The 13,079-nt window shown below is 33.2% G+C and overlaps 2 protein-coding genes across 6 annotated transcripts in view; one reads left to right on the top strand and one right to left on the bottom strand.

The window, feature by feature from the left end:
* Positions 1–13,079, top strand: part of SUPT3H (SPT3 homolog, SAGA and STAGA complex component) — a 547,871-nt gene that overhangs the window by 2,562 nt on the left and 532,230 nt on the right. For all 4 annotated transcript variants that reach the window (XR_010023599.1, XM_063096838.1, XM_063096839.1 and 1 more), the window contains exon 2: positions 9,090–9,187. Coding sequence is in view for 3 of the 4 variants with exons in the window: in XM_063096838.1 (XP_062952908.1) it covers positions 9,090–9,187 (98 nt within the window). In the remaining variant the exon portion in view is untranslated. The remainder of the gene's footprint in view (positions 1–9,089; positions 9,188–13,079) is intronic.
* The window catches only part of RUNX2 (RUNX family transcription factor 2), a 207,594-nt gene that overhangs the window by 160,281 nt on the left and 34,234 nt on the right, over positions 1–13,079 (bottom strand). The gene's annotated exons all lie outside the window — the stretch shown is intronic.

Genomic DNA, 13,079 nt, shown 5'->3' with positions numbered 1-13,079 from the left:
ATCTGGAATAAGGCCAGCAAGTGACTTGCCTATTTAAGCCACTAGTAATTAAAAAAATTTTCTTTGGATAGAAATCTTAGGCAGCTTGATTTTTCATACTCGCTGAAAAAATGATCTTTTTGGTGTAGGGAGCTGCAAAGAAAGTTAGGCCATGTTGGTCATACCAGAACACTGAGTATTTTGAAATGACATGTTTTATTTTATGTGAGGTTGAATAGTGAAATCAGTCAGAAATTTGCTTATTATGTGTTAAAATGTTAAAGAACAATTTTGCTTATAGTTCACTTAATAAGGATAAATAGTTCAATTAAATGCATTATTAATTAAATTTATACTGTAGTGTATAAAATATTTTGAGAGTCAATAACACTTAGTTTCAGTCCTCACTCTGCTACTTACTATGTAATTTGCAAATTACAGTACTTAATGTAAGAAGCTTAACTTTCCTCATTTATGAAATGAAGATTGTAATAGCACCTACTTCTAAAGTCATAAGGATTAAATGAAATAACTCATTTGGTGTGTTAGGTGTGGAGCTCAATAAATAATAGCTACTATAGCCTTATGTTTATTGAATAATAGCTCTAGGAGAGAGATTAATGCTGTGATATATACTGTGGATTAGTGGAAAGAACACTTAAAACCAGTTCCTAAAACCTAGCTTTTGCTCTTTTCTGCTGTATTCTCTTTGTGATTTCAATTAAGGTATTTAACTTTTCTGAGCCTCAATTTCCTCATCAGCAAAATGGAATTAGTGCCTAGCCTCATCCCATCTTCTGACAGGATTGTTGGTGGGCATCAAACGAGAATTACATTTATACATTGTCTTATTTTACAAATATTTTCATATTTCATTGGTTTTATCTCATCTTCCTACTACCTCCAGTGAAGAGTGACTGTAAATCTGCAAATATTGTTGAATATTTTGTGTAACAGCACAAATAGTGTATAATAGGCACCATTATTGAAGACAGTTCTCGTTTACAAATAATATTGTAAGTAACGGAAATGATACTTTTTGATCTGGTTATAATATATTCGCTAAACAAAACAACTCTATAGAACTGCTAAGGGAAAACCAACATTTTCTTGAGCACTTGATGTGTTCCAACTACTGTGCTAAATACTGCATTTCATTTATTTGTCCAAATATGTTATTCCAACCTCATAGGTAGTACCCATAAGGCTCTTATTTTCTGGAATGGATGTCAGATTTTTTTGCACTATAGTATTGGCTCTGATATCTGGCTGATAGGTAATGGATATTGAAGGTTAAATAAGAATGAACATGAAAATAACATGCTCTTTGGCATATAGTTTGTGGTAATTGAGAAAATTCTGTATTTATTGAAGTCACAGAGCAGTAAATTGAAATTAAGTGAATGTATTTTATAAAGTGTAAAATACTATACAAATATAAACTTTTAAAAAATCTTGAAATGTGCTTTTGCTATTTTAAATGCTACAGTACTTTTATGACTGAATCCTCTATATTTCTCTTTATTTGTATTATCTTAGTCTTTAAAAGACTACTCTTAATCATAGCTTTCTTTGAGAATATGCAATACTGTTTAATGATAATTTTTTGTGACGTTTCAAGAAGCTATACTTTTGCTTGGAGTCATTATCATCATCATTGTTAGCATGAACTGAGTGCTTTATATTTACCAGGCACTGTCCTAAGTGCTTTACATACATTATTTTATGTAGCCATGAGAAGAGTACTTTTTAAAAACTTATCTTTCCTTATATTAGGTTTATTTTGCTATTGTTTGTCCAACTTTTTTTTTTTTGCTGGCCAGTACAGGGATCAAACCCTGGACCTTGGTGCTATCATGCATTAACCAACTGAGCTAACAGGCCAGGAAAGGAGTATTTTTAATCTCTGTTTTAGGGATGAGGGAACTGAGACATGGAGGTGACATGACTTGCCCAAGGTCACATGGTAAGTGTTAAAGCCTGTATTTGAACTCCAGAGCCCAGCTCTTTACTGGTACGCTGTTGTCTGGCATAGGCAGGTATTTTACAACAAAGTTTACTATGACAAACACATTGTGGAGATCTTGTGAGTTAATTATAATAAACTTTTATTTGTATATTCTTCGTTGTATAGTAGAAAGAACTCTGGACCAGGAGGCAGGGGACCTTTTAGTCCCAGCTTGCATCACTAAATAGTGATATGTCCTTGGGCAGTTCAAGAAACCCCTCTGGACTTCAGTTTCCTCACCTGAAAAATGAGGGATTTAGCTGAAATTAGTGTTTTTCAAACTGTAGTTCTGAAGCCTGCTCAGATAACTGTGGTTCCTGTTCCCACAAATGTGCATAGTTGTACTTTTGTCTATTACAGTTGTTTGTTTATCCATCAAAGCCTGTTTTTTGGTAGGTTTGTGACCTTCAGCCAATATTTTTACTCTTAGTTTCCTCATGGTAGAGTGAAATACTTGCCTTGTATGGTGCTTGTGGAAAAAGGTGAGCTAATACAGGTAAAAGACCTTTTATAAACTCTAAATTCATCTAGTTTTTATATGCCTACAGTAAATCTCCCATTTCTTTTTCTCTTTTAAATTTATTTTTATTTTTAAAAAAACTTTTATTGGAACATGTTGACTGTATGAGTTATATTTCAGTACATGTATACAATGTGTGATGCTCTAATCAGGGTAATTAGCATATTCAGCATTGCAAAATGTAATCATTTCTTTGTGATGTGAATATTTCTTTTTCTTTTTATCACATAAGCTATGTTTTCAACCACATCAGATATTTTGTTGAATTGTTTATGTTTGATATAGAATTCTTATAAGATTTAATGTTTCTAAAATGTGAATCTAGACTGGAAGAAAATCTTGATGTTTAAGGGACCTGCTCCTCTTTTTGACATCCTTGTCAAATATGCTTACCTCTTACTTTTGGGAGTATAATTGATTTCCCAAATTTTCCACATCTCTGAAAAGTTAATCATTAAATAACTCAATTTTATGTAGAAACAACGAATTTTTAATATTGGGAAAGTGGTCCTGTTCTGTGCCATTTATCAGGGTTTGGATGTTGTGTATTTTAAGATCTGGTAGGCACATTTGCTGTGCACTTTAAGGACCATTTTTGCAAAGAGTAATTTTTTTGTGGGAGAGGAACTCAATTTTTCTATAAAAGAGTATTGGATATGAAAGCACTTGGAATAGAAACTTACAATACTGTGAAACTAAAGAAGAAAAATATGATAATAGAACCTCATGTGTCTCTGAGCAGTCTGTTGCCGGGCTGCTAGTAAATTAAAAAAAGTAAATTGCTCATGTATCTAACTAGGATATAAAAAGCACAGTTTATATGTTTCTATGTATATCTACCTATCATCTAGAGAAGAAGAGAGAAAGGGGAATAATTTTCATAGTTTACTAGGTGTTTTGATATTATTTTCAATTCAAGTATATTTCTTTGAGTGCCCATTACGTGGTAGGCGCTGTGTTCTTCATAACACCCTTGTGAGACAGAAATTATTCCTGACAGAGAAATTGAGTTTGAGAGATTAGTTGATCTTTATCTTAGGTTCTACTACATTGATTAATTATCCTTCTGTAAAATTCTATAGTCATGACTTATTTCAATTTTCTACCTTACGATATCTCTCACAAAGCTTCTGCAGGATTTCCTTTCCGCTTAAATGTTTAATAGTTGTCTCCAACTTAACATGGCTGGAACTGAACTGTTTTCTTTCCTTCTCAGCCTTCCTGATCTCAGTAAATGGCATCACCATTCAATCAATTGCTTAGGCCCCAGACTTCAGAGTCATCCTTAACTGCTTTTCTCTCATCCCCCATGTGTAATCCATCAGCAAGTCAGCTATGCCTTCAAAATATATTCTAGAAATCTGACTACTTTTCACCATCTCTACATGTTACACTAATGCAAGCCACTGTCATCTCTTGGTCTACATGACTTCTATAACTTTCTAACTGGTCTTCTTGATTGTACTCTTGGTTCTTTATAGTGTATTCTCACAGCAGCTGGAGTCATCTTTTTAAAACCTAAAACATTTCAAATAACCTTCCTTTTCAAAATGCTTTAACAGCTTCACATTATACTCAAAATTTAACCTCTGATGGCCTACAAAGCTTTGCAAGAACTGGCTTCTTGCCACTTCTCTGATCTTATTTTCTACTGCTTATCCCCTTTGCTCGTTTCACTCTAGCCACACTGTCCTCAGGATCTCGGTACTTCGCTGTTCTTTTCGCCTGGAAATTCTCCAGCCCTCCCTCCTGGGCTTCGTTCAGATCTTATATTAAATGTCACCTCCTAATTGAAATCCGTTTGTTTGATTTGTTTTCATAGCTTTGTCACTACCTCAAGTTACATTTGTTTATGTGCTTGTCTCCTGTATTACAATATATTTCTTTTTGTCTGGCTTAGTCACCACTGTATGCTAGCTCTTAGAACAGTGTTCAGCCTGTAGTAGGTGCTTAATAAATAGTTATGAACAATCCAAAGCACAGGTGGTGTTGGCTTTAAATAAGAGGGTGCCTTTATTGTAAGAGGAAGGAATAAAGGGAGGATACAATGCCTTTGGTAGAGAATAGTGAAGGAAATTATTAAATGATGGCTTTTTATTTCTCTGAAGTAGAAATAAAATTCATCTGCCAGTAGTTGGAGGAGGGATATGGAGTGGGGCAGAAGTTTATTATTAAACTAAAATAATTAGTATGCAGTAAAATAGTTAATTGAGTATTAACCAGTGTAATCAGTAAACTAAAATAATTAGAGGTCAGAGAAGGAGAATTCCTTATGTTTGTGTATCTGGGAAGATTTCTTGGAGATGGTGAGCTTAGGTCAGGGTCTTCTTGACCACTAGGATTTGGATAGGTGGAGAGGTATTCCATAGTTTCAAAAGGTATTGCAAGCAGGAGGAACTGTAGGGGTAAAGGTTCAAAAGAACCATGGGGTGGTTTGGGATACTGAATGTTTGATTTGACAGCTACAGAAAAAGAGGCTGAGGAGGTCAGATGGGACTGATTTTAGACAAGTTTAAAAACCAGAGTATTGGGCCGAGCCCGTGGCGCACTCGGTAGAGTGCTGCGCTGGGAGCGCGGCGACGCTCCCGCCACGGGTTCGGATCCTACATAAGAATGACCGGTGCACTCACTGGCTGGGTGCCGGTCACGAAAAAAGACAAAAAAAAAAAAAAAAAAAAAAAAACAGAGTATTTTTTATACCTTCCAAAGTCCGCTTGAAATGGGGCATATATTAATATAGTGGAATTACCATTGTGTTATCCCAAATAGTAGGTATAGAACTTTTTACACATATTTTGTACATTTTAATTTATTTTTTATTTTTTGCATTCTCAATGGTTGAATGACCATTTGGTGTTATTTTTTACATCAGGAGAAATTTAGATCATGATGTAATTTGAGGTTTTTTTTTTGACAACAAAACTAAACTTCAGTGTATAATAGTGTTGGCTTAACCGTAATTTCTTCCTGCCTTTGGAGTTTTGTGAAACTGTTCTAATTTATATTATGTGGGATGTTCAGGTTATGGATTAGAATTGAGACTTTGTAGATGTTCATAATTGGCACATAAGTCTGCTGAACTATTTTTCATCAGAGATTGATATAATAGAAGAAACAGTACAAATTCCACTATCTTTTAATTAATGGGTTGACTGATAGATTTCAGAGTCCCGATTTTGATGTGCTTTTTTAGGGTACAGAAACTAGTAATAAGGTTCTCAACTCTTTGAGGTCTTTTAAGCTTAAATATATTTTATGATATTTCTTCTTTGGTCAGTTAGTCACCAAAAATATCAGCTGTATTTTGTTTAATTCACTTTTTGTGATATGTAACTTTACTACAATTGTGACTTTTTTTTGGTAGTATTTTCTGAGGAAAGGGGTATATCTTTAAATCCCACTGTTTCAAATTAAAAGATAAATGCCAATTTTTCATCTCTGGAACAGAATTTTAAAAGGTGTGACATAGTATTAGCTATTGGCTTAATGATCAGGTTAAAATAGTATTAATCAGAAATGAACTTACTCCTTGGGTTCACATTTAAACTGTGGCATGTTGAAATAATCTAGGTCCCAATCTGCACATCTGAATTCATTTTGTAAAATATGGCAAACAGCTGCATTTCAATTGAAAGCTGAAACAACTGCAGGACATTAACCCATTGAGAAGATTACAGTAGGTTTTCAGTTCCATGTTAACTGTATTTATTAGAGAAAATTGACTTGAGTGCTTCTGCTTTTAACAGACTTTTTTTTTTTTAATGTCTGGAAGAAAGGAAATAAGGCATTGGAATGATAGGACTTTGATGTGTAAAGAAGTTAATGTCTAAAGAAGTTAATTATCTAAACCATCGAACAAAATGTGGGTACGGGAAATAATTATTTTAAAGAGTCTAGTCAGCTCTTCATGTCAAGAAAAATGTTGCTCACTTGTTTGATTTAAAAATTAATTAACTTGACTGTGAAAGGATGATCATGGTTATAATAAACTAGGACTGGGACCCTTTACCTCTTACCATTAAATACCCTTGATGTGAAACATTAGCAGTAGGAAGACAACTGAAGAATGCTGTGGTTTTAATAAGAATTTACTTTATGAAATATCTCTTCAGAGAGTAATAGGGTGACTGGATATGAAAATGAAAAAGGGGCAGATTGCTCCAGCAGTGTGTCGGGACATTGGACATAAGATAATCCTACAGAGTGGCATGTCTGTCCAATCTGACATGAGTAACTCAGATCATAACTTTTTGGAGGCTGGGGTTAATATGTAATCTTTGAGTTTAACATTTTCTCCGAGATATCTCTGTCAGCCTTCTCTTGGGACAACAAGGGAACATTTTCTAAGGTCTTCGAGAAATCCAGACTCGTTTTTGTAGCACTTTGCCCAGATTCAGCAGGACTGTTTGTGGAAGTCCATGGTTTCCTATATGTTTTCTCCCACCTTGGACTGGTGATGTGATTTTTTTAAAACCCAGGTTTCAAATGGTCATGTTTCTTTTCCTATATCTTTTGTAGAAAAAAATACTTATTCCAAATGTCTTTGTGAAAAAAATGGACAAATCTAGGCTTAAAAAAAGTGATGGTCTTTCTTAGCATTAGGATCTTTATGTGCTTTAGAATTTTGGTTTTCAGGCTCAATTTGAGTGGAACTTTTTTTCTTCTCTTTCTCTGCTCTTGCATTCTCTGTCTAGCAGTTTTGGCCTGGCCCTCAGGGCCTTCAGGCCCCTCAGGCTAGACCAGAGAGATGTTGGGATATTACAGATCTAGTCACCCAGCTAGTGTGCTATTTATCTTAGATCTTTGTACTGTTGCGTTCTCAAAAGCTTCATATAAGGCCTATCTCAGGAAGTGGTCTTTAGTAGCTTTTTTTCCAGCCTTCTATCACAGAGCCCAGCCCTTTCATCTCAACCCTTGGTGAGTGATCCTGGTTCAGTTTCCCTTTATTGGTTTTATCATTACCCACAGGAGTGGTCCAGTTAGAGGGATATATTAAGAAGATAAATAAATATGGTAGCAGTGTGTAGAATGAACCCAGGTGGAGAGAGATATGTAGATAAGAGTTCACAGAGGGCCAAGCAGTAGAACAAGAAGGGAAGGAGGTGAGAACATGAAATAGAATTTACTTGGCTTCTTACAAAGTAGAGGGTGCAGGAGGATTCAAATATAACGACTGAGGTTTCGAACCAGAGTGACTAGTAGTGGTAGTGATGTCAACAGTGAAAACTGAACTTATTTTGTAGGGAAACTCCTTAATATTTGTTGAATTGCATTGAGATCTTTTAATGAAAATATTCAAGTTTTTTAAACTTGTGTGATTGTGAAATAAGGAAATCTAAATTCATATAAAAGCTTTTAACAAATCAAGAAAAGGGAGTTCTGAAGATCTTTCTCTTTATTATAATAGCTAACTAACATTTATTGTGTGCTTACCATGTACCAAGTACTGTTCTGAATCTTTGTATCAGCTCTCACAACAACCCTAAGAGCGTGGGATTATTATTCCCATTTTATAGATGAAACTGAAGCACAGAGAGGTTTAAGTAAATTGCTCAAAGTCCTGTCAAAGTAGCAGAGCTGGGACTCACTAGGCAGTGTAACTCTAGAACCTGCCCTCTTAATTCGTTTACTGTACTTAAAGTTCTCTATACTGCTTTGTTTTATTATATATATTCTAAATTTGTTCTTTAGAATCTGCAAAGTTTTCTTAAGGAAAATTATAGTATTGTGAATTTACACAAACATGAAATAATAAGTAACGTTTATTGAGCACTTACTGTATAATAGTTGAAGCTTTACCTACTTTCATGATTTTCTTTTAATGTTATTTTGACTAATTCTTGTTTACTAATTCTTGCACATAATGCCACATGCATTAAATAAAGTGGCATACATTAGGATTGGCATCTAGTTTTCTCATGTACCAATTTTCATTGGGAAAAAAGTCACATTTTACATTGAATGAGTTATTTATCCATAGATTATAAAAATCACAGTACTTCTGCTGCTTGACTTTTATTTCTATTATTTGTGTTTTAGGCTTTTGATCAAATGGTAATTGATTATGCTGTACTTTTCTAATTTTATATCTTACATCTGTGGAATTCTTTCTTTAAAGGAGATCTTACTTGGAACTTGTACATAAAAAAAGAAAAATCAGAGTTGTTTTGGTGGTCTGGGTGAAAGTGGGTGTGTGTGTACTTGGAACACTGGGAGTTCCCTTAAGATTGACAAACTAATCTTAGGGCTCCCTGGAATACAGTTTAAAAACCATTGAGCTCTATTAAAGAAGTTTAATGTGTATTTTTCTTACATTACGTATTGCAAAATTGGTACTGAAATGTTTATCACTCATGTGAGTAATTGGTTGATATCTTACTTGACTAAGTGATTTTTTTTCTGCCTTATTATTTCATTTTAATAAAGAATATTAAGTATAAGCAAATTAGATTTATGCAAAACAAATAATAAGAAATTTAAAATTTTCTCTACTTTTTGAAGTAATTTATAATTACTTCCTTTTTCATGGATTTGTTTATAGCTAAATACATTTTGTAAGCTTCATTTCTTCTTTTTATTTAGATGAATACTGCAGCTAGCCCAATGTCTACTGCCACTTCAAGTAGTGGAAGAAGTACAGGGAAGTCTATAAGCTTTGCAGCAGAATTACAGAGTATGATGTAAGTATGTCTCTGCATACTATTACTATTTTAAATTTATTCATTTTGAAGAAAGATAGCGATAAAATTGATAAAAGTTTACTTGGAAATAATTTGTATTTAATCAAGTAAAAATGAAATAATCTGCATATTTTAATATGCAGAAAGGGCAAAATTGTTAAAAATGCTGCAGTAGTACTGTATTTGAAAAATGAGTATTGCTTCACCTTTATAAAAGATAGAATGGATAATCATGTAAACACATTTGCTCTAATTATTATTATTTGTCCAAATATGTTGTGGATTGCTTATTACTAATTTAGTTTTAGATTTGGAAGAGTTTGAAACGTATTATATTCTTGGATAGTTGAAATGTTTTCACAGAGAAGTTTTTACTTTTTCTCAAATGTCATAATAATTCTATGAGCCTAATTTAAATTAGTTTTTAGTTTTTTTTTCTTTTTGGGGGTTATGGTATGGGGGTGGCTGGCCAGTACCGGGATCTGAGCCTATGACCTTGGTGTTATAAGGCTGCTCTCTAACCAACTAAGCTAAGTGGCCAGCCTGAGTTTTTAGGTTTGATAATATTTGAAATCACTGTATTTCAGAATGTTGGGAAAAAACTTAGAACATTTAAAGAACACACTTATTCAGTGTTTGAGAAATTGCATAGTCTTTAAGATTTCTTTCCTCAGGCTCTATTCAGCTTTATTTTTGGCTTCTTGCAGAGACTACGTATCTTGATTTGATGGGAGGTAGCATATTTATTAGAAATGTCTGTTTGCATATATTAGTTTTTTTTTTTAATTACTGGTTTAGGAGACAATTATCTGCATGGGGGTGGCAGTACATTATAACTCTTTTTCCTGTGCATATGTTATTCATGACTTGTCAGGCAGTTTAAAAGAATATTTGTTTTGAAGGTTTAAGTGTCTTCTTCTTGTGGGTGTTTATTGATAGCTTTTATCATGGATTAACTCCAATATATGATGATTACTGTTCAAAGGTAAAATGAGTTTGGGCCTATATGTACTAGTTGCTTAGTGAACATACTTTAAACAACATTGAAAATGTTTAGGTCATATGTTCTCAAATTTTTTGGTGTCAGGATCCTTTTGCACTCTTAATTATTGAAGACCCTAAAGAACTCTTGTTTAGGTGGGTTATATCAGTTAATATTTATTGCTTGAAATTTAAAACTGAGAAATAAAATTATTTATTTATTTATTAGAAAAGTAATCAATATATTATATGTTAATATAAATAATATATTTCTGTTAAAAAATTATATCCTAAACTAAAAATTGGTTTAACACCTTCTGTTAGATAAGTCTGGAATAAATTAAACATGTTAATATATAGGAGCTGTATGAAGTGAGCCTGTATTTTAAGTTATGGAAAATTTTAAGGGTTTATACTTGTATACATTTTTGTGGATTAGTTTAAGTTTGTTCATTATAGTTTGGTGGCTTTATATTAAGAATCTTCTATGTTGCTTTAATTAGGTTTGAAATATTAAGCATGTTTTAGAAGGTTTATAGTAAGGTGAAGAAATCCATTTTTCTGTAGAACTGGTTCATTGATTTACTTTGTAAATTAAAAAGAAAATTAATTTGGAAATTTTCAAACTCATAAAATTATAAAAAATAGTATAATAAACTCCATATATCCATTTAAACAGTAATTGTGTTTTGCCAGTCTTATTTAACCTTCTCCCTACTCTCTACTTTTTTTATTGAAGTATTTTAAAGCAAGTCCCAGACATCTTATTTCAAAATTCATAGTATTAAAACAGTCTATTTGTTAGTAGATAAAAAACAGATGATCTGTGGCAGGCAGGCTTCAACAAACTATGGCTGTGAGCTTGCTGCCTTTTTTTGTAAATAAAGTTTTATTGGACCACAGCCATGCTCATTTATCTGTTGGCTATTGCTGCTTTCTTGCTACCTGCCAGAGTTGAGTATTTGCGACAGAGACTATATGGCCTCTAAATCTGAAAATATTTTCTTTATGGCTATTTATGGAAAAAGTTTGATGACCTCGGATCTATAAAAGCAGCACTCTAAGAAGAAAGCTGTAGAGTACTATTTCCTTTTGTCACTTATACTTAGGAGAAGTTCTACTTAATAATGCATTTTGATGGACTTAAAGCCATTTAAGAAAACTGAGAAAAAATAAAATCTATATATAGCACTTTCTTATTAAATACTATTGCAAACATCTTCCCGACTAATGTACCTAAGCTGGAATCAGAATGCAAAAGTTATTGTTGGCTACGTCTTTGGAAGAAATGTATGTTTTCCTTCTTTTCAGACCTTAGAGAGAGGCTACTTCTATTGGTTACATTCATTTATAGTCTGATGGTATTTTTTTTCCCCTTGTGAATTTCTTTGCAGAACATGTTAATAGGGCCCAAATTGAGGGAATCCTTTTTAATTCACCAATATTTTCTATTTATGTAAGATTTTCAGTCTTTTGATGTATAAAATTACAGTCAATATGCGTTTAATCTTTATGTGCTTATTTCAAATGAAAAAGTGCTGCTGTGTTTATTTTGTGTTGCAGAAAAGTTTTTTCGTGAACCTCTACTTTACTTCTACTGTCTTCACAGTTCTTAAGCCTGTCTGTATTGCTCCTTTTCAATAGACTATTGCTACTGTCTTCCCCATCCATTCACTATTAATGAGCTGTTTTTCTCTTGGCTTCCTGCCTTCTAAATGACAGTATTGTGGTGTCATTTCTAGGGAGTGGTTTCAGTGAAAGGTATCTAGTTGTCAAGCACAAATTAAATTGTCATCATCTGCTGTTAAATATAGGCCTGACAGCCAGTCTATTCTACTATTAGAGCCTTGATAGAACTTGCCTCATTTTAAATTTGGATGGTAAATACCACCAGTGAAGCATTCTTTAGGAAATACTTCTACAGATTTTAAACTAAGGATTAATAGTCCAACAACTGGTAGTGGGTTGGGATGACAGCAGCTATTCCTTTATCTAGTGCATATAACTGAGCACATTTGCCACCACAGCTCTGGTGGCAACATTGGCTGGAAGGGTACAGAGGTTTTCATTTTTAAGTTATTAAAGTCAAGGAGCCTGTAAATTAGAGGGTGATATCTTTTGTGATTGCAGGTATTTTAAGAAACTTAAGAATTTTAATTAATTTAAATGCACTTGAAGAATCTTCATAGGGCTCTTCCTTATTTTACCCATTTATGTGTTTCTTGCCTTGTCATGCTGTAGTTTTTCACGTTTATAAGCCTGCAGATGATGCCAGGATTCACAACTTGGTTTCACTTTAGTAATTCTAATGTGAAAATTAAATTAAAAAAGAAAGATTTTGTTTACATGTTACTTATATATTGTAAGAATTCTTCCAAACGAAAAGTTCATCCTTATTTAAAATCCACAGATTGAAAAAAAATTTTTTAGTCAGAATTTTCTTTACATAAACAATAAAATTCACCTTTTAATTGTACCATTCTGTAATTTTTGTGTTTTTTAAAATCAACACTTATTGAGCCCTTATTGTATGGCAGGACCTGAATTCCTTCAGGAAACATAATCTAACAGGAGAGAAGAGTGTAGAAACAGATAATTGTCATGAGATAGGATGTGAAAAATTTCATGGTAGTACAAAGAAGGGAGTGATGAACTCTTCTGTGGGTAAACTTCCTAACTTTAGGTCTGTGCTTCTGACTGTTTCCTGGAATATCCATTAAGTATCCTATAAACACCTCAAACTTCAGTACGTCCAAAACTGAACTAAATATTCTCAGTAAGATTTGCTTCCTCTCTTGGGAATTTTCGGAATAAATAGCAAAAATCATTTATCTGTTGCTGCACTAGATTAGGGCTTTATTTGTGAATGGTATCACTTGGCTATCATTTAGTATTAAGAAGTTATGGGCCC

Source organism: Cynocephalus volans, chromosome 5 (genome assembly GCF_027409185.1).
Source record: "Cynocephalus volans isolate mCynVol1 chromosome 5, mCynVol1.pri, whole genome shotgun sequence".
NCBI classification, from domain to species: Eukaryota; Metazoa; Chordata; class Mammalia; order Dermoptera; family Cynocephalidae; genus Cynocephalus; species Cynocephalus volans.
This window is presented reverse-complemented; position numbering and strand designations above follow the sequence as displayed.